Raw genomic sequence first — 23177 nt, 5'->3', positions numbered from 1 at the left:
GGGGAGATTATATTGGAGCAAAGTTTTCATAGTGACTGCACAAGAAATCGAGATGACTCTTTAGTGGACGTTCTGACACACTTTAAGAATTATTTTAAGACATGAGGTCAGGGTTCTGGCAGAGTGGGTAGAAGGTTTGCCCTGCATGTTGCCAACCTGAATTGGATCCCTTGCGCCACATATTGTCCCCTGAGGTCACCAGGAGTGTTGGATCCCTGAGTGCAGAGCCGGGAGGAAGCTCTGAGCACCACTGCTGTGGGCCCCAAACAAACAAAAATAATCATTATAAAATTAATTTTATGTTGAACATTTTATTTAATGTTTTTCAAATTTTTTCAAAATGAGAGTAATAAACATAGTGTTTAAGGTACTGGAGAGTGGGGATGGTTGTGTGGATTCTACCCCAACTACCCTGATGCTTACTCTGGGACTTAATTACCAGATCTTGTTTGTTGTTTTAACTATGAAATGACTTTACAGTAAGTATTCATAGTTTTAAGACTGAAATGAGAGCATGCATGCGAAGTTCTTACAGCAAAATTGTCTATAATTTATAAGAGCAGGGCTAAAAATTATCTCAGTGCCCAAGATTCTCATAGTTTCCTCTGGTTTGATATGACATGGCTCTTGGATGCTTGGAGTGTGTGATCCAGGTCTCTGGAATATGGACATTTTGAGTGAAATGATAATGATTATTTTCCTGTGCTTTTAATGTCACAAAGTTATCAGTCCTTTTGCTATTAGATTTAATCATGATGCTTAGAACTGGTGAACTGTGAAAGAGTTTTACTGATTAAACCTGTCATTGTGCCCATATCCAGCATATCTGTGTGGCTATACGTCCAGGCCTCTCCCTGGTGAAAAATGCAGAATAGCTGAATATTCAGGAACTGCTTAAATTAACAAATAAGTGTCCACAAAATTTTATACGCCTGCATTTAGATGAATGTGCATATCTGTGTTTCCAATCTTGAGTTACTAGTGTTACTTTATTTCAACCTTTGAAATTTCAGTTCCTTTATATGAATTATATTAAAATTGCCTGCAATCAAGATTTTCTGTCTTTCACTTTTATATTTATTTGCTGGCTTAACTGTCACAGTTTGACCTTGTATTTACCTAGAAAGGGAAGTAACTCATTTTTACAAAATGACTTCGCAGAAAGTCATGCTGACTTGAACTGTTCTATTCTGCAGGTGTGCATGTCGCTGCCCATCTCGTAAATGCCCTGAACTTCTCCGTGAACTACAACAAAGAGTTCACTGAACTAAATGCAGCACGGTACCAAGATGAGGTGGGTGGTCTTCATCCTCTCATTTTCCTTTCACTTGTCATGAAATGACTAATGAAGGTCTGTGATTTTCACAGAAAATCTGTACTTTCTTGCTCCTTTAAATGCTCTTTAAAATGCAGTTGTCAAGTTGAGTTTTATTTCTTTCTCATTAGAAAATATAGATAATTACTGTTTTATAGTCTCTCCTGCTGAAAATGGGAGTTAGGGGAATGTTACTTTTAACTTTTTCTATGTGCAGTTTTTGCCTATCACGATCAGATCTGCCTCTGCCTTCCAATAGTTCTGGCCTGACTTCTCTCATTCTGTGGAGACTATCTAAATATCCCTAATGAACCCAGAGAATGCCCTGGGGGAAGACAGCAGAAAAATTTTATTATTTGAGGACCCTGGATAATAAGTTTATTTGACCTTAAAAGATATGATGGTGTTTGGGGTTCATTCTATTTTATTTTATTTATTTATTTTTTATTATTTGTTAGTCCTTGAAAGAGGAGACCTTTAATCCTGGAAGTAGGTTAGATTCTATAGCAGGCAGCATCTGACTTAGCCCTCCATGATGTCACCCATTAGATAGAACTCTATGCACATGTGCCCAGTCAGATCCTGCGGAGCAGCAAGTCCGCGTGGCTGGCGTGCCATGTTTGGCTGATCCTCCTCCTGTTCCTCAGGTTTGTTTCATCAATGCCAAGCTTCATCACGAGCCAATGCTCTGTTTGATCAGATAGCTTCCTGTGCTGTTGGACAAGTTGATAGTAAATAATAAGATTGTTTTCTGTCTTTTCTCACCTCACTTTCTCCTCTGCATGTACTTATTGCTCCTGTGATCAGATACTTTATCTGTTCCCCTGTCCCCCAAAGGAAAGACTGATGAAAAATATAGAAAAAAACCAAAAGACGTAAGTAATATGTCTCTGATAAAGTTCTTGAGTATGCAGATATTTTAAAGAATCATTGCTTAATAATTACATCATGTTTCAGATATGCATTAAAATAAAAATGCATACATATGTACTACATTAAGTTCACTATTGAAAGTCCAGTTTTATTTTTCACTATATAATTGGTGTTTTCTATACCTCACTCACACAACTTACCCATTATTCTCTTATAAGTATCTTATCCTCTCATATACTAGTATATTTAAAAAAAACATAAAGATATGATGCTGTTTCAGTGGTTCATTATATTTTACTTATTTTTATTATTTGTCAGAGTTATAGATAGCACAGCGGTAGGGCATTTGCCTTGCACGCAGCCAACATGGCCGACCCAAGTTCGATTCCTCCGCCCCTCTCGGAGAGCCCGGCAAGCTACTGAGAGGATCTCGCCCGCACGGCAGAGCCTGGCAAGCTCCCCGTGACGTATTCGATATGCCAGACACAGTAACGACAAAGTCTCCAATGGAGACGTTACTGGGCCTGCTCGAGCAAATCGATGATCAACAGGAGGGCCTTTTACTTTACTATAGACTCATTTGGCCCTGTTGTCGTCAAGGATGCTCTTCACGTATCATGCTTTTATACCAGGACTTCCTCTCCTGTCTGTGCTACCTTTACCAATTTCTCTAGTCTCCTTTTCCCTGCCAGGCAGGTCTTTGGAAAACGTGTTTTCGTCTTTTTTTCTCTCACTTGTTTGAAAATTCATATGGCTATCAGAAATCTAATGGCTATATCATTTAATATTCCTTAAGTAAATACTCAGTATTTTGGAAGTTTTATTTTAAATTTATTTAATTTTAAAAGGATTATGTTTAATATACAATATTTAAAAGCTCCCCAATAAATAAAAAAGTCAAAGCTTTTCTAAAAATAGCCAATAGTTGATGGTTAATAATTTTGTTTTATTGCAAGATGTTTTTGGTGTTATTCATGATTCATGTTCCTGAACTATTATTTCCAGGATATATAGTGTTACTTTTTATATTCAAATATGGAAGTGTCACATTTCCCCTAAGACTATGCCTTTACTCTTGCCTTTCCCCTTATTCATAAATGTTTGGATTGATTCCCAAGTCTCACAATGGAGACGTCACTGGGCCCACTTGAGCAAATCGATGAAGTAGTGTAGTGCTACTCAGATACACAGCATTTTACCTGCACATTTTCCAGAGAGACTTACAGAAATGGAATTCTGCTTTCAAAGATGTGCCATTTTAGTTTTGATACGCCTTATCAGATTGTCCTCCTAAAAAGTGTTACCACTTAATACACTTCTATTAATTCTCTGAAGATGCCTATTTTAATATACAACTTATTTTTTTTATTTTTTTGTCTATAAGATAAATAGAAAAGTAGTAACTCATTATTTTGCTTATATTTACCTTTTTTCATTCTTATATTTTTCTTTACTCTTTCTTTTATTTATTTAATATATTTTTTAAAGAAATAGGTACCTGTAAATTCACTAGACTGAAAACATGTACACACATTTAATGCTAAATAGTGTATTATGTGAATTGTTGGAAAGGATGATTTTGTGATATTTGCCTTGTGTTCTTGCTCTGAGCCTTCATTCTGCCTCCTTGGGCTCTCCAGGGACACAGCCTCTGGCAAGTGACTGTGTAAACTTCTTCTCTAACCTGACTACTACTAGGTACCTGTGAGACTACCTCTTATTCTAACCACTTCATTCCTGGTCAATATTAACTGTTCCATTTTTTGAGTTGCTGTAGCTGTTCATTTCAGCTATTACCTCATTGTTCAGTCTCTCTTGTACTTTTACCCTTTATACAGTTCCAAGGATAGAAGTCATTTGACTTAAGCTTATTCTTAGGCAAGTGGTGCTTATCAAAAACCCCTGAAATTACATCATTTATGTGGCTTCCTACTTTGCATATAACCTGCCTTTACCCAAGATTTAATGAAGGCAATAAGGAAAGAAATTAAACTGTTATATTGTTAAGCACCATTATGATAAGAAATAAACCTAAACATTCACTATAACCAGATCTAAGTTTTCCAGGAGACAGAAGATGGGTGTAGTCTATCATATGACGAGATATTTAAAGGAAATATTGCAGTGACAATTTTTATTGAAAATTTAACAAAAATTATTTTTTGTTATAGCTTTTTGCTATTAATTTTATTTCTGAGTATTAGGAATCTATCATCTTATAAACCATAGCTAATTTTAATAGTACTTGAAACATTTTAAGTTCTCAGGTTTCTTAGTATGTATTTACAATCTACAGCCCCCATCTACATTAAAAATATTTTTGATGCTCATTTTCTAGAGAGTTTATAGGTATAGGTTGGCTAGTGTGGTATACAGGATATATATTATATTCACATTAGTCGCTTCAAATATATTGAGTCTCAGAATGATCAAAGGGTACCCACGCTACTACTACCAGCTTGTAAAGTTTGTAATTTGCTAAGATGAAAGTCTTATCTTTCTGACTCATTCAGTGTTCTGTAGAATTTTATGTTATCAGTGTTTTTTATTTTAAGCTAATTTTTTTTTCTCCCTTTTCCTCAGGATCCAAGAAAACTTCTCTTCACAACTGGTAAGATAGCTAATATTTTTAAGATTCAACTTTGAATACCTATAAAGATTTAGGAAAATATTAGAAATTGAGCACTGAATTGAATAAAATTTAATTAATAAAATTAATTAAAATTAGTTTTAAAATGTTACATATAAAAATTTACATATCAGAAAAATACTAGGAAAACAGTTGTAAAGCTGCAGTGAAATCAGAAGTTCTGGCCACGCAGATGGGATTCAAATGAAAGAGAAATAAAATGAACTAAACATGTGTTAGTTTGTCTGTGGCCCTCTTGTGGAAACAATATGGTGCCCAAGGTCCAGAGGCCCTCTCTATGGCCTAGTGCTTTGACTCAGACAGAAAGAGAAATTCAGGGGAGCAGTTCCTGTCCTCAGAACACCAAAAAGAATCACCAAGCTCTCTGTACCAATTGAAGTCTTAATCTGGTCATTTGATAGAATATTTTGTTTTAAAAAAACCCCTACAAACAAGGGCTAGAGAAATAGTCCGGTGAATAGGCACTTGTCTCATGCTGTGCCGACCCGGGTTCAATTCTGCCACCCCATATGGTTCCTGGAGCCCGCTAAGAGGGATCCTTAAGCCCAGAGACAGGTGTAAACTCAGTAATATTAGGTTGGCCCCCCAAAAAAACAGCTTTTTTAATAAAAATAAGGAGGAATTTCTTAAAAATCATTTATGTTTCTTGAACTGTCTCCTTTTTCATTTGTAAGTCATTTTCTCTTTCAGAAGCATATTTTTTATAAAAATCTAAACCACGACTATTAATTTATTAAAAGACATTTCTGAATTTCTTTTCTTTCTCAACCTTCTGTTTATGATGATAAAAGGACTAACCTGTATTTTGGGTAATTTTAGCATTTATTTCAAAAACAAGGATGATTACATAATTGAGATGTCTCCCTAAAGACTGGACTCTAACACTAGAAATTAGAATTGCTTATGGACTGAGATTGGACCCTGAAAGTTGAATCTCTTTTCTTTTGAATCAATTTTATGATGGAAAAATCACAATTCAGGTGTTTCTCCTTCCTGTTCGTAAAGCAGTAAACAATTTTCTCTTCAGGAACACAATTTAGTTTTTCTTATTCCCAAGGCTGTTATGTTTTTTCTGGAAGCTTTAAGAATTAGAGGCCATGTAGGAGAGAAAAGCAGAAAAACAACACCTTACATAAGAATAATTATAATTTTTTTGTTTAGGTGAATTAATTTAAGAGAAATAAACAAGAATTTTAGTACTATTTTTGCAACACAAAGTATAATTGAAGCCATAAATTGAAATGCTTAAAAATGCCTGTTTGAAAAGGCATAAAACTATTTCTTATATAATAAAGGTGTTGCATTTAGAATTTAGCATCATTTCTTAATACTTCCAAGTTTGCAGGCAATTTCTCATTATAAGTGAATCCAAATCACCCTATGTACTTTTTCAAAGTCATGTGGTGTTAAATAGAGACAACAGATAAAAGCGTCAGTATCACGGTTTGCCAGGGGAGGGTCTCCCGCGGTACCAAGCAGTGTTTTATTGGTCTTCCCATGCCTTGCTGACATCTCATCACACTCACTCTGACTTCTCATCACAGACTGCCTTTGGGAGAGCCTCCAAGCTTCTGCTGTTCCTCCCACCTAGTCAACTTCTTCCCACACTTTAGTGTTAGCTGACAAGCTATGTCATACACAAATTTATCCCAATTTTTATAGGAAGAGCTGGATGCTTCTTTCGTTGAGTTCCTAATAACACACAGTAAAGAATTGAAGTACAGTATCTTGCTGCAGGAGGACAGCAAAGGGAATGCCAGGCATTCTGCAAAAACTTCGGAACAGACTTGTTGATTTAAATAATTTTAAATATCTAAAAGTAGTTGTCAGTATCATTCTGGTATTCTAGTCTTCAGTGTTACATGAAAGAATTAAGATTCTGTCAAAAAATCACCTGCTTCCCTCTTGGTAGCCTCCTAAGAATCAGGAGTGATCCCCAAGTGCAGAACCAGGACCAAGCCACGGTTTTCCCCAAAACAAAACTAGATAGGAACAAGACCACAATCTCAAAAAATTATATACATAAATATATATATATATACATTTATTCCATTAGTCAGCTCATCTTCAAAGGAGGTCAGCTACATCCTTCCCCATGATTCTTTCCAATATGTCTTAATTTCTGCTAAATTAGAAATTAGTGTTGAAAGATTAAAAACTGATGATATAACTTTAGTATTTCTCAGAGTCCTTATACATTATTCCTTACCGTTCAATAAATGGTTAAATCATTCATGAATAACATAATGTTTAAATAAATTAATAGTCAAATAATATTCTTTTTAATTTTTGGATCTTTAGTAAACATGCGATAATATTTTCCAGGTTGTCCTCATGAAATGATCTTTCTATCTCGCCAAGTTTGTGCCTGTAATGACCCAGATGGGAAGCCTTGTATGCTGACACAGTAGCCATTAATCCAGCTTCAACAGAATTACTGAAAAAAGTCCTCTCCAAGGATAAATTTTACATTATAGATCCACCTGGGGATATGTAGATTTTACTTTTGGTAAACTAAGTTTTTAAATAATCATTGAAGTCAGAGCAACAATTTTTCTATTTTTCTTCACATTTATTGAGTTGTAGCTGAAGTATATCATATTATATATTTCTAAAGTATATTTCATAATCTTCCTCTACATGTAGCACTGCAGCACTGTCCTCCTGTTGTTCATTGATTGCTTGGGCGGGCACCAGTAACATCTCCATTGTGAGACTTGCTGTTACTTTTTTTGGCATATCGAATACGCCACAGGGAGCTTGCCAGGATCTGCTGTATGGGTGGGATACTCTGGGTAGCTTGCCGTACTCTCAGAGAGGGACAGAAGAATCGAACCCAGGTCAGCTGAGTGCAAGGTAACCGCCCTACCCACTGTGCTATCGCTCCAGCCCCCTCTACATGTACACATATGATTTTATGACTAAACTCAAGATGGCAAACATATATCGAGATGATAGAAATAAAATTTCCCCAACTGTTTTTCCCATTAAAAGATGGCCTGATTTTTATTCCTCTTTTTTTTTTGGTCTAATTTCTCACTAAAAGTGTCAGAATTTTCTAGAATATTCTTTAGTAGATATTGTATAGCTTATACATTTAGGAGCATATTTAGAGAAATGTCTGATTTTTACTTAGTCCTATAATTTTGATTTTGAACCCAGGTTGGCGTTTTGGAGTGTTTTTAGAGAAATGTCTTTCTTTTAGTCCTATAATTTTGAAATTTATCTATGTTGTTGTACATACATCAAATGTTCTTTTATTTATTGGCGATTAATTTCCCAAGCACAGGTAATGGCATAATTATTTATTCACCCATCTATTTATGAATTTATTTATAAGGTGTCACTGCTTAGAGTAAACTTAGTTTGAACATTTTAAAACAAGTTTTTTTGTGGTTACATATTGTTGCTTCTTTTGGATAAGTTCTTGGGCAGGGTGGGTCATTCTGTAGGCAGGCCATCTTGGGGGGCAATAGAAGTCATGGAGAGAGAACTCGGGCAGAGTGAAGTATGGTCTTCCTTCAGTGGCTTTTTGTTTGTTTCTGGGTCATGACCAGCGGAGCTCAGTGTGCTCAGCGGTCTTTCCTAGCAGGGTTCAGAGGACCACATGGTTGCTGTGCTTGACCCACGCCAGCCGCATGTAAAGCATACACTTGCCCCCTGTATTGTTGCTTGGCTGCGTGTTGTCAGCTTTGTTTTTTGGTGCCAAGCGTATTTTGTTTATGAACCCAATACCTGGCACTGACAAGCGTGTGCTCCTCTATTACAGACCTACATTCCTAGCCCTACGCTTATTTTAAAATGGCAATTTCTCTGTATTGTTAGTCTTTTAGTATGGACGATTATTAAGAGCTTACTCTTCTGTCCTGGAACAGTTTTGTTTGGGGTCACACAGTCAGTGCTCAGGGCTCCTTCCAGCTAGGTACCGTGTGGTACCACAGATGGAACCGAGGCCTTCTACACGCAAAGCATGTGCTAGAACCCTTTGGGCTGTATGTCTAGCTGCTTGCGCCTAGCATTTGTGGCATTTAGAAAGAGATGGGAAAGAAACAGCATGTGAAAAAAAAAAACGAAGCATATAATTTGGATCAGGCATATCAGGAAAGGGTGAGTTTTATCTGACTTTGAAACATATGTATTGAGGAGAGTGAAGTGGGAAGATACTCTGTGTCAATTAGATAAATGCTAGTTCGCTTATTTCTCTTATGCGCTTTGTAAATGCCAAGTTGTTTCTAAGGTACTGACATTTTTGATGCTTCCACAGATTCTGAATCTTCTCTATGCCCAGGTTGTCTGCTTCTACTGTAGCTTAGTACATAACGTTCTCCTTCATAGCTGGTATCTTGGAGAAGTGGTGGAATGTCTCCGCTTTCAGAGATAATTTCTCTTACTAGTTTTCCTTGTTTTATGATGGACTGTTTCATATGTCAGTTAGAATGTCCTATTCCTTTTAAGAGTAAATAAGGGAAAATTATAGACAGATTTTTGTTTGTTGTTTTAAGAAATAAAGCTGCTGTGGTTTTAACTGTGATTTTATGTGACTTTAAAACTTTAAAAAAAACTTAAAAATTTTAACTATGTGACTTGATATGATTTTAAAACTATGTGATTTGATATGTACTGAAAGTAGACTATGGACTAAACATGATGGCCACTTAGTACCTTATTGCGAACCATAATACCCAAAAGGAGAGAGAGATTAAAAGGGAATGTGCCTACAGCAGAGGCAGGGCGAGAGGGGGAGGGAGGAGGTGGTGGGAGGGTTGCTGGGAACATTGGTGGTGGAGTATTGGCACTGGTGGAGGGATTGGATACTCGATCATTGTATGACTGAAATGTAATCACGAAAGTTTGTAAATCTAACTGTATCTCATGGTGATTGATTATAAAAATTTAGAAAAAAACTGTGATTTTAAAAATGCATCAGCTTTTAATTTTGCACATTTATATAGCATGTAATTAATTTTGAAAATATATGTTTTCATGTTTTATTCATTAAAAATTTATTAAGGAGCCATGATTTACAAAGTTACTGATAGTTGGGTTTTAGGCCTACATTAATTCAGCACAAGCCCCTCCACAAATGTTAACTTCCCTGTACCATTGTTCCCAGATTCCCCCCTTCCCAGCATCCCCAGCCCTGCCTGACAAATTGACAGACAGAAACATTAGAAAGTTTCAGTGATTGGTGCTTAGCTCTCATGTGTTCAGTCCCGTCAAGTCTGTGTTTTGGGTCTATGGTACACGCCTCACTCATGTCACTGGTGTAACTGAAGTCCTGTTCACCCATTACTTCTTGTCCTGTTCTTCCTCTTTGGTGTCTTTCCTTCTTTGTTTCCTCCCTAACCCTGGGGTCGAGGCTAATCTAAGCCTCCCCCTTTACTACAGTACATTTCCTCGTCCGGTATTCTGTGTTCCACAGATAAGGGAGAGCATCAGTCAAAGCATCTTTCTTCTTCTGGCTTTCTTCATTCAGCATGCGATCTTCCGGTTCCAACCAGGAGGTGGTGTTGCATGATTTCATCATTCCTTGCCGCTTCATAGTATTCCAATGTGTATACTTTTACCTCATCTTCATAATCCATTCTTCTGTCTTTGGACACCGAGGTTGATTCCATGTCTTAGCTATTTTACTGAGTGCAGTGATGAATATGGTGTGAATATTTTGAAAGGGTGTTTTTGTGTTCTGGGTATAGATGCCCAAAAGTGGAATTGGTGGGTCATATGGCAGCTCTTTTATAAGTTTCCTGAGAATACTCCACGGGGTTGGGCCAGATGACATTCCTGCCAGCAGTGGATGAGGGTTCCTTTTTCACCACATACTTGCCAACACAAAAAGTTTTTTTGCTATGTGCCACTCTCACTGGTGTGAGATGGTATTTTATTCACTTTAAAAATGGATATTATAATGCCATGCTAGAAGTACTGATCTCAGCATTATTTTACGTTTTAAAAATAAACATCTGAAAGTGTTTTTTAAAACTACGCTTGTATATTTTCCTGGAAACCCACCATTTCATTAAAAGTTACTTAAAAGTTATAGTTTTCAGAAATATTTAGATTATCCATATTTTGCTTTTAAAATCATTCCACATAATAAAGATGAAGTCCCTTCCAATTTTCAGCAATTGCAGTTTTATTGTGAGCAAAATCAGATGGACAAAAGTGTTGCTTATTAACCCTTTGCTTTTGTGTTATTTACATTTGGAATAGCATGTAACCACAGATTTTTCATTCACCATTCTGGGTAGATAACTTGTAAAGAGAAAAATTATATGCAAGAATCTAGTATATATTTTTAAAATTAAAATTAATAAAGTTTAGATAACATGTTAATGATAGCGTTGACATTTCTGGTTTGGGGGCCAGAATGATAGTATGATGGTAGTATGCTTGCCTTGCACATGGTCGATCTGGGTTCAGTTCTTGGTGTACCATAATGTCCTCTGAGACCCACCACGAGTGATCCCTGAGTTCAGAGCTATCAGTGAGCTCCGAGCACCGCCAGGCATGGCTCCCAAATCAATATATATATGGTTTTGATGTATATCTTACTTCTGCCACCATGTCCAAACCTTCCACCAGTGTTCTTTCTTAAGTTCTTTGAAATTATACTAATTTTGAACCATCTTTTATGGCATGGAAAATATGCAGAGAATGAGACGTAATTTGAATGCATTTCCCTCAGAGAAGCTCAGTGGTCAGATTCTGAGGTAATGGGTTTTTTAATGTTGCTTTCACTGTGGTTTAAGTTCGATCCTACTCTCTCTGTCTATAGTTCCTGGCCTGACAGGAGTCTGCATGGTATTGACGCTCTTCTTGATGGTTACAGCTTCTACATATGCCATGCGGTAAGCAGCAGTCATTATTGATTGTTAGTGATCAGAACGTTTTTTTCAGATTATAAGAATTTTCATGTGGAGAAAAAATTTTAAATAGTCAAAAAATTTGCTAATGCAATGTTCTGGTTAATGATGTTCAGAGTAATTAAAAGTGAAGTGGAAACAATTATAAATTTTCTTTCCTGTTTTTTAAAAATCTATTTGTCTTAGTCAAATAATTTGAATTGGTCAGGCATAACATATATTGAATTTTGTTATTGCCAACTTGAGTTCTTTAGGGTAGCAAATCTCTCAAGGTCACATCTTTCTCTGAGATATTGGGTTCCATGTACATGCAGAAGGACCTGGTGTATTTCTAGGAATATATAACTTAACATTTTTATAACCAATTTCTAGATGTGGCTATTCTACTACAATTTAACCTGTACCCATAAAGAAAACTTTTTAAATATATTTAAATGGCATCTGCTAAAATAATTTGAAATGTTTGCTTTTACCTTATTCTAGTTAATAGATTTTTATTAATATATATTATAAATATATATTTTATGAGAATTTTTATATCTTTCCTGATGGTATACCTTTTCTGGGGAAAGTTTCTGGTTGAGAAAGGGAAAGAAGATTAATATTTTAATCTTCGCACATTCACCTTGCTGAACTGTGAATGTCTTGAAAACACATATACATGTGCATTCAAAGTAATTTTCCAGGAGAATACTCAAAGGAGTCTTCTGAAAACTTTTACACAGGCATGGTTACACACTAAAAATCCTTACAAATAAACTCATTATTGAAAGATTAACACTGTAATAGATAGATAGTACAGAAGTTAAGACTTTTGCCTCGCGTGCGGTGGCCCAAGTTAGTCTCCATTATTGAATGGTTTCCTGAGCACCGACTACTGAGAACAGCCCCTGAGCACAGAGCAATAAGTAGCTCCAGAAGATTGGTCCAGATACCCTCAAAGAAGAAAAGAAAAATTGGGAAAATGCATAGGAAAAAATGTTCAGCACAGTTGATTATCAGGCAAAGGTAAAAATAATAACAATTTCATTATTGAGAGTAGCATATCTAAGAAAATGTCCAGAAAGAACAAGTGCTGGTGGAGGTATGGAGAAAAATGAACTCTCATTTGAACTGTTGTTGAAATGTGAATTTGTTTTTCCTTTATGGAAAGAGTTTGCAAATGTATAAAAAGTTAAAAATAAGATTACACTCATAGGTATTCTTTCTGTTAACACAAGAACACAAAATGAATGGGCTGGAGAGATAAGACAGTGCTTGCCCTGAGGTGAGCAAGGCCAGGATCAGTTTCCCTGAGTCTCCTGGGAATGATCCCTGAGTGCAGAGCCAGGAGTGCATCAGGAGCATTGCCAAGCATCCCCTGCCTCCCTTTAAACCTCACTGTTTTTAAAACATATGCACAGCTATGTTTATTGTGGCACTATTTTGAGTGTGTGTCCTATGTAATAACTGTAAACCATCTAAATATTTCACACAATATTATTGTGAGACTTAATTTTATCTTAATTATCTACAGTGAAAAATAAGTTGTTAAGTCACCATGATAAAGTTCTAGGTATATAGTATTATAATACCATACCTACAACATATCATTATCCTTCCATCAGTGCCTTAAGGTCTCTTCCAATCCAAGACCACCCCACCCTCCTGGTATTTTCCTCTTTGGGTACCACACTCAGCTATTCTAGAGATTAATCCTGATTCTGGGTTCAGGGGTCACTCCTGGTGATGCTCATGGGGCTATTTGCCATTGTGGGAATTGAAGTGAAGTCAGCTTCATGTCAGCCTTACTCCTGTACTATTTCTCTGATCCAACATCCAGTTATGTAGGATGATTTTCAGGGCCTAATGTGATTGTAGTTTTACTGTTACCTTAGTATGTTTCTTTATATTTCACATATGAGAGCATTCTGTATTTGTTCCATTTTGGAGTGACTAATTTCACTCAATTTAATACCCTTTAGTTTCATCCAAGCAAAAGTGAGTTTCATGATTTCATCTTTTCTTAAAGCTCCAAAGTCTTCAATTGTGTATGTATATCACAGTTTCTTTGTTCACTTATCTATTGTTGGCATGTCCGCTATTTTTATATCTGGACTATTGTGAATGAATCAACATATTGTCAGTAACAGTCAAGATAGAAAAATAACCCAGGTGCCCAGCAAGTGAGTGACGTTAGAAGTAGTATAAACACACATCTTAAAATACTACTAAAGCTGTAAGGAAAGATGAAGCCTTGACATTTGTTAAAATATGGATGAAATTATAGGGTATCAGGTAAGTGAATGGGAAAATATTTCACTGTTTAAAATTATGAAAACCAGACCAGAGAGATCAGGTCAGGATTGCACACCATCCGTGAACTGGATGAAGGCAGGAAGGGCCGCTTAGCCACTTTGGCCATGGTTGAGCTTTCTTACCTCTCCATAATTCACCATAGCCATATAAAGACATCTGAATGGTAGACACCTAACCACACAGCAACACACAAGCTGCAAAGGTTACAACAAAGTTATACAGAAAACCACCAGGCTTAGTGAGTGAAGATGCTAGCCCATTGATTCAACCAGTAATAGTGAGCTGTATAAGCTCTCTGATAAGGAAATTAGAGAGGAATTATTAAGGATGCAAAAGGAGTTCAAAGAAACTATGGAACATACTGCCAATAAAACAAAAGAGATAATAAAGTGAGTAGGACTCTTGCCTTTCATACAGCTCACCCTTATGGCTCACTGAACCCTGCCAGGAGTGAATCCTGAGCACAGAACCAGGAGTAAGTCTAGGGCTTTCTACTTTCCCCAGAAGAAAGGAAAAACAAATACTACGAAAATTAAAATTTCTTTATGTCAGTTTGCCTGATACATATTTAAAAAGTTTGTGTTTTGGACAAGTTATAGTTATGTGGTGTTATATTCTTAGAATTTGAATAGTTTGCAAAGAAAAATTATGAAATTTTTATCTTAGTTATCTACAGTGATAAAGAATTTCATAATTTTTCTGGGAGTGATCTATAGAATGAATATAAGTATAGAATGAATATTTACTGTCAACAGGTTAATCATAGTAACACTGTAGCACTGTCCTCCTGTTGTTCATTGATTTGCTCTATGGGGCCCAGTAATGTCTCCATTGTGAGACTTTGTTGTTACTGTGTTTGGCCTGTTGAATATGTCATGGGTAGCTTGCCAGGCTTTGCCATGAGGGCAAGAAACTCTCAGTAGCTTGCCGGGCTCTCCGAAAGGGGTGGAGGAATCGAACTCAGGTCGGCCAGGTCGGCCGCATGCAAGGCAAATGCCCTACCCATTGTGCTATCGCTCCAGCACAGTCATAGTATACAAATGAATTAATATCCAATTTTACAATAGAAAAAAAACTTATAGGATCAGTGTTTTGAGATATCCTTCCTGTTGGGTTTGTAATTGTTAAGCAAGTTCTCATATAAAATGAATAATACTTCCAAAAACTAAAAATCTATGCTATTTAACATAGAAATTCTTATAGGAATTTAGGTTTAAATATAATTAGACACGTGCAAACAACCTTTTACTAGGACACGAAGACACTAATTAGCTTTAGCAGAAACTGAATAAAGAAAATGTGAGACAAACTCTAATTGGCTGTTCCTTAAATTGGGGTCTTTAAGGTTCTGAGGAGTATGTCAGAAATAGTTTGGGAACAGTTAACTGCCTTCTATTTCCAAGATTCTAATGTGTGACTATTCGCCTAGATATCTAAAATAAAGTAATAGATCTTTAGTTTCCTTTTTGATCTTGGCTACGCCAGTTTGTGCTTGGTCTACTTGGCAGATCTAGGAATCAACCCAGATTTTCTGCAGGCAAAGCATATGTCAGTTTATTGAGATACACCTCTGTTACGCCAACAAGGTCCAGGCAGCAGGGAGTTACATGGTTCCATCTCTGCTTAATGCTCTACAGTATTAAATTGTGCATATGATCCTGCAGTTCCATTATCTCTCTATCCATCTTGGTACATAGGCTGTATTCATGTCTGGGCTACTGTCCACAGTACTGCAGTGAGCACACTGTCAATCATAGCCCAGAGAGGGAGATAACCCTGGGCCAAACAGTAAGTGAATGGTTATGGAAGTGGTATAATACACACCTTAAAATGTTGCTAAGCTGTAAGAAAAGATGACACTTCCCTCAAACAACCTTTCCAATTGTGCTTTTCCTCTCTTTCCCTCAGACTTTCTCCTCCCCTAGCACAGTTAACGCTAAGATGCCATTCTTACGTTGTACTTGTTCAATCAGGTTATGTAAAACTTATATTTAATTTCCATATATTGGAGCTACTCTCAGAAATCATTTGGAGCTTCACTGTTTTTTATAAAATTGCAATGGTACATATTAGGAGTTGCTTGCCTTTTAGCTTTACATCCTAATGAAGCACTGATTTTATTTGTTGCATACACCATTATTTGGTATTTTTATTTTTGGGTACCACTCCCTGGTGGAACTCAAGGCTTACTCCTGGCTCTGTCCTCAGGGAGAGACTGTAGGTGGCACTCAGGAGACCATGGGAGCTATCAGGGATTGAGTCCAGTCAGCTGTGTGCAAGTCAAGCACCCCACCCACTGTTCTCTCTCCAGTCCTCACACCTTTATTAGAATCCTTCAAAACTGATAATGTGCTAGTTGCATTTTTTTGTATTTCTTTATGCATAGAATGTTAGCATTCTGAAATAATAGATAAATCTTACTTAAGCTAATGTTTGAAATGATGTAGTCATTTTAGTGAGAAGAAAATAAAGTGGCATTGAAATTAAGTTATTTGTTTTTTCAGAGTTTCTAACTATAACATCTTCTGGTATACTCATAATCTCTTCTTTGTCTTCTACATGCTGCTGATATTGCATGTTTCAGGGTAAGTTAAAATATAAGCTAAGTAATTAAATGACATAATTATAATAATAGAAGTTAAAGATGCATGTGCCTACATAGTAATTAAAGAAATATATAGGAATTCTGTAGGAAATGCTGAAAAATGTGAGTAGTTTCAAGAATAGAAGAAAAAGTACTAATTTTAGCATGTTTTAATGAAACAGTTATAAAGTGTATACAGTGGACCAGCATTGATTTCTTACCAAGTGCTATACTTTTATTTATATTTATTTGTAGTTTTATTTCATTTTTAATTTTTGGGGGGTGACACTTGGCAGTGGTCAGGGCTTACTCCTGGCTCTGTATTCATGGACCACTCTTGGCAATGCTCAGGTCCATATGAGTGGAGGTGAGCTGGTACAGCCCTGCATGCTATACTTTCTCTTTAGATCACAAGGTGTTGTGGTTTTAAATATCCTTCTTTCATTATACTGTGATGTCCTCAGAGATAAAGAAGTGAGAATGTCAATAAGATATTTTAGTGTTTATATTTAGAAGAACTTCTTATGCTTTGCTACTGCGGAATGTTTAAAATGAACTACTAGCTATTAGGTTTAAAGGGTGAGTGACAATAATAGTTACAGTGAAAAATCAAAGATGTAATAAAGTAACTAAAGGAAAATTTTGTCAGAACTATGAGAGAGTCACTAACAATAAAAGGAAATATCCGAATCTTTTAATAAAGAATACACCTTGACTAACTTGAGAAGCATGTGGACCCAAGTAGTATACTCAAAATTATGGTGAGACTGGTGAAGGAATGGGCTTGGGAACATTTGATGCCTGAAATTCAGTTGAGAATAATTTTAATTCACAGTATTCATTAAAATTAAAATTATAGTTATTAAAATGAATTATTTTCTTAGAAGAAAATAATATATTTCGATCTATGCGTATTTCCATATGATGGACTATAAGTGGATTTATGTTGTCTGGCTGACTTAATGTGCCACAATAAGTCTGTCATTAGATTCTCTTTGTTTAACAAATGAATGTTTGACAGAAAACTGAGTTAACAGATTACAAGTTTTTTCAACGAGTGTTTATTTTTTTTAGAAGCCGTTTTTGCAAATTTCTCCTTATTATGAAATGATTAACTTTACTTTTTAGTTGTTGTTGTTGTTTGTTTTGTTTTGTTTTTTATTTTTTTGCCACAGCCAGTGATGCCCAGGGGTTACTCCTGGTGGTGAATGGGGTCCCATAAGGGGTTCCAGGGATCGAACCTAGTTTGGTAGTGTACAAGGTGTATATGCCTAAATAGAGTTTTTAAAGAAATATGTAAGAATTCTGTAGGAAACCCTAAAAACTGTGAGTAGTAGCTGCCTAATAAGGATCGTATCCACTGTATGATCTCTCTAGTACATGATATTTTAAAAAATGTTTACATTGAAGTAGTGTTGTTTTATAGTGTAGGTTTTATATTCTTTGGGTCCAGTGACTTACTCACTTTTAACGGAAGGAGCCCATGTGGACAGACATTATTGTCCTTGCCCTGGAAGGCTCATGCTCCAGTCTCCCGAAAGGCATGCCTTAAGGAGCAAGGATATACTCAACCGGGATGTTGAATATAGGAGTCCTAAATAATGTGATAGTTCTTTCATAGTCATTCTGGTCCAGATGCTTCCCACCAATAATAAGCAATGTTGCCTGGTAACAGCTTCTTCTTCTCTTATGTTATCCCTAAATGTTTCTAGGGAAAGAATGATTAAAGAAGGGTTACTACCTGCTGTAAGCTTTAGTTTGGAGTGATTTATTACGTACATTGTCAGTACAATGGGCCACATGCCACAATTATACATTTAAGATGCATCTTCAGAAGCTGTTTATTTAGACTACATGTTTGAGGCTTCTTTCATTTACTTTTATTCTTTTATCACTGCTATCAGAAAAGTACTTGATGCGAGTTCAGCCTTCACATACACTAAATCTTCCATTTATAGTATGAATATGTGACCTCCCTGAAAATGTTTCTTGTATACTTGAAAAATGTGTATTCATTTCTATAGTGAATATATATGTATATATATAACTTTTTTATATATCTGTTATTTATCTTTTCAGTTACTTCATTAAATGCTAATTAATTTCCTTGCTGATGATTTGTCTAGGTGATATGTCCATTGCTGAAAATTGTGTTGTTGAATATCCCATGGTTATTGGGTTGCTATCAATGTATTCCTTGAGGTCTGTTTTGAGTATTTGCTGTCCCCATGTTGGAACATGTATAATAATAACCACTTTAACTTCTTGATGGATTGACCCATCATCAATATATAATTTTTGTGTTCTCTTACTATTTTTTGTTGGCTAGAAGCATATTTTATTAGCTAGGGCGATAGCAGTCATTCACTTTTTCTTTGCATTTGACTTGGGACACTTTGCTTCAGTGTTCCGTTCTAAGCCTGTCTATATGCGAGGGGAGACTCAGTCTGTGCCAAGTGTCAGTGAGTCCTACTTAGCCATCCTGCTCTTCTACATTATTGGATTAGTAGAGCTAAGATTGCACATTTCATAATGTTCATTCAAATGTGATAATGAATAATATCACATTTCATAATATCCATATCTGGGGCTTGATTGCTATTTTTTTGTTTTCTGATTGTTTTACTTTTTTTTAAATTTTATGTTTCTGTGTTTTCTCTTGGATTGTTCTTCCATATTTTTGCTTCCATATTTTTAGTTCTAGCTGTCATAGAATTACTTCAAACTTTCTATATTTAACAGTCTTTTGTGTGCTAGTATTGGTTCATCATTATTTTACTTATACTGGCCCTGTCCTCCCATTTTATATTCCAATAGTCTTTTTTTTTCCCCCATTAATCTCATGGCTCAAAATTGTGTCTTTTCTGTCATTTCATATAGAAAATTCTGTTTCAAACGTTTCTTCAAGTTTTTTTTTTTTGGGGGGGGGGTGGTTGGTGGCATCCATCAGTGTCCAGGGCAGATTACTGGATCTGTGTTTAGGATCATACTTTTTGGGCTTGTGGAGCACTATGGGTTTCTGGGGATCAAACATGGGTTAGCTGCATGCAAGGAGAGTGCCTTCTCCACTGTACTCTCTCGGGGGCCCCAGCTTCAGCATTCTTTTATGGAGCAGGTTTGGTGGTAAGTAAACCCTATTAGCTTTTGCTTACTCTTTCTGGTGTGAAAAGCACACTGAATTAAATTGAATATAAAATGAAAAAAAATATAATCTTCAATTTTCCAGAAAAAGGAATAAACTGGACATAAAATCACAGCATACAATCAAGTGAAAGGTTTTGGGAAAATGAAGAAAATTTATGAATGAAATTTTCAGATTCCATTATAAAGGTAAACATCAAAATATTGAAAACAGAAGGAAACAGGTTCAGAGTACAATCACTATATCACTGTCTTTCCTGTTGTTCATCGACTGCCTTGAGCAGGTCCCAGTAACGTCTCCTTCGTCTTAGCCCTGAGATTTTAAAAAGTTCCACATTTGAGGCTCTTTCAGGGCCAGGAGAATGAGACCCATAATTATTACTGGTTTTTGGCATATTGAATATGCCACAGGGAGTTTGTCAGACTCTGCCATGTGGGCAGGATACTTTTGGTAGCCTGCCAGGTTCTCCAGAATAAGAACTAGTTGATAAGATGTTGCGTGGCCACAAATGCGGCCGCTCTTCCAGGAGCAGAGTTTTATAGTCTCTGGATCTTGGCCATTGATGGGATTACATGGTGCCGGGGGCAGTTGGGTGGGTGTAATGCCTACATCCTAGAAGATGGGAGATCTGGGTGGAGGAGGCCCCAGTCCCAATCTGAGCAGGCTTAGAGATCTATGCCCCGGGTCCTGCACACTACTACATAACTCTCTCTCTCTCTCTCTCTCTCTCTCTCTCTATATATATATATATATATATATATATATATATATATATATATAATCAATACACTTAAAAGGGACTAACTTTATAAACTATAAATTATAACTTTAAGAAAGCGCTTTTGAGGGGTCAGGAATATAATTCAGTGGTACAGCACTTGCCTTTCATGTCAGATTCAGAATTAAATCCCCAGTACCCCCCACCCCTCACTTCCGACAGACACACACACACACATACACCCAAAATCTTTTTTCTTTTTGTTTTGGAACACATCTGGTGATGTTTAGGACCTTTTCCTGGCTCAACGCTCAGAGATCACTCCTGATAGCATTTGGGAAAAACCGTTTATGTTACTAGGGATCAAACTGTACTGGGGCTATGTGCAAGTCATATGCCTTAACCCTGTACTGTATCTCTGGCCCCACAATAGCCTTTTCTATTTTGAAAAGCACTTTTAATTTTCTCAGTTATTCTGTGCTTAAATTTAAATCAACTGTACAGTGATACAGTAAAATTAGTATTTTAATAAACAATGGTTTAAAAGATTGTGTAGGAATACGAGAGATACAGCTCTTTCATTGGGATAAGTCTGATTTGATCCCTGTCATCACACATGGCCCTGAGCTAGTAGTAACCCTGAGCACGTTAGCCTGTACCACCACTCCACACACACACACACACACACACACACACACACACAAAACCCTAAACATTAAGAAAATATTAACCATAAATACTCAAGAAGCAGAGAGAAAACATATTTTTGTAACCAAATTGCCTACACCAAGCCTACAAGTCAATGATAAAATATATACACATAAAATTCTATCAAGCTTTCCTAGTAGAAAACATATAGCTAGTAAAAGTAGAATGACATATTGATAAAACTAAAAGAATAAAAGTCCCAGTAAAGAATATTTAATCATGAAACATTATTATGCAAAAATTATGGAGAAATAAATATTTTGATGTTTACCTTTAAAATGGAATCTGACACTTTTCATTCATGAATTTTCTTCATTTCCCTAAATATTTCACTTGATTGTATGCTGTGTTTTCATGTTCCGTTTATTCATTTTTCTGGAAAATTGAAGATGCTTCCAACTTTTTCCATTTTATATTGAGTTTGATTCAGTGTGCTTCTCACACCAGCAAGAATACAGTAGGCAGGTCACTTACCCTGCACACAGCTGATACTGGTTCAATCCCTGAAATCACAGATGGTCCCCAAGCCTTAGGATGGGTGAGCTCTGAGCACAAAGCCAGGAGTAATGCCTGAACACTCCTGAGTGTGCCACTGTAAAACTATACCAAATAATAGCCTCCCCAGTAATAAAAAAGGGACCCTATATGGAAATATTAGACCCAGAAATTTAAAATAATGAGCACAGTAAAGTTTCCACTCTTGTTCCACTTAGATGTTTTCTGCCATAGAGGTAGAAGCATAAAAATTTGCATGTTCATAATCATGATTTAGGCTCTTGTATGTGATCCTTTACTATTTTATAATATATTCAGAATTCTATGTTGATAACTAATTTTGGTGTTGAGCATAATCATAATAATTGTTATTTTATTTACCATTACTTCTACTATATAATTATGCTTCTTCAGTAGAATAGGGTCTCATATACTTTATGGGACACTAATGGGTGAAAGGAATCCATGAACAACTGAAGTATAATATATGAGAGTTATTTATGGACTGAGAAAGAAAGCGCCTTCCCTCTAAGATGAGGGATGAGACAAGGATGCCCACTCAATCCATGCTGTTCAGTATAGTACTGGAAGTACTTGCAATAGCAGTTAGGCAAGAAAAAGATATTAAGGGCATTCAGGTAGGAAAGGAAAAAATCAAGCTCTCACTTTTCGCAGATGATATGATACTATGCTTAGAGTACCCTAAAACCTCTATCAAGAAACTCCTAGAAACAATAGACTTGTATAGTAAAGTTGCAGGCTATAGTATCAATACCCAAAAGTCCATGGCTTTCCTATACGCAAACAGTGAGAGAGAAGAAAGCAACATGAAAAAAACAATCCCGTTCACAGTTGTGCCTCAGAAAATCAGGTATCTAGGAATCAGATTAACTAAGAACATAAAAGACCTGTACAAATAAAACTACAAAACACTACTTCAGGAACTAAAAGAGGACACAAGGAAATGGAAAGATATCCTCTGCTTGGGATCGGGAAAATTAACATTGTCAAAATGGCAGTACTCCCCAAAGCATTGTACAAATTCAATGAGATCCCTATAAGTTTACCCATGACATTCTTCAAAGAAATGGAGCAAACACTCCTGAAATTCATATGGAACAATTAGCCCCCACTTATAGCTAAAGCAATTCTTGGGAAAAAGAAAATGGGGGGAATCAACCTTCCCAAACTCAAACTCTGCTACAAAGCAGTAATAATTAAAACAGCATGGTCCTGTAACAAAGACAAAGCCGACTGGTCCAGCCCTTTTGGAAAACTGTATGGACGATTCTCAAAAAATTAGAAACTGAGCTCCCATTTGACCCAGCAATACGACTCCTGGGAATATATCCCGGAGAGGCAAAATGTACAGTCGAAATGACATCTGCACTTCTATGTTCATTGCTGCACTGTTCCCAATAGCCAAAATCTGGAAAAAACCAGAGTGCCCAAGAACAGATGACTGGTTAAAGAAACTTTAGTACATCTACACAATGGACTACTATTCAGCTGTTAGAAAAAATGAAGT

The 23177-nt window shown here is 36.3% G+C and overlaps 1 protein-coding gene across 1 annotated transcript in view; it reads left to right on the top strand.

Annotated features, from left to right (window-relative positions):
• The window catches only part of NOX4 (NADPH oxidase 4), a 204142-nt gene that overhangs the window by 31764 nt on the left and 149201 nt on the right, over nucleotides 1-23177 (top strand). The window contains exons 5-8 of the mRNA XM_056114562.1: nucleotides 1197-1294; nucleotides 4772-4799; nucleotides 11617-11689; nucleotides 16507-16587. Coding sequence (XP_055970537.1) covers nucleotides 1197-1294; nucleotides 4772-4799; nucleotides 11617-11689; nucleotides 16507-16587 — 280 coding nt within the window. The remainder of the gene's footprint in view (nucleotides 1-1196; nucleotides 1295-4771; nucleotides 4800-11616; nucleotides 11690-16506; nucleotides 16588-23177) is intronic.

The sequence above is a fragment of the Sorex fumeus genome, unplaced genomic scaffold (assembly GCF_029834395.1).
Source record: "Sorex fumeus unplaced genomic scaffold, SorFum_2.1 ptg000026l, whole genome shotgun sequence".
Lineage (NCBI taxonomy): Eukaryota > Metazoa > Chordata > Mammalia > Eulipotyphla > Soricidae > Sorex > Sorex fumeus.
The sequence above is the reverse complement of the archived record's forward strand: the minus strand, read 5'-3'. Positions and strand labels throughout refer to the sequence as shown.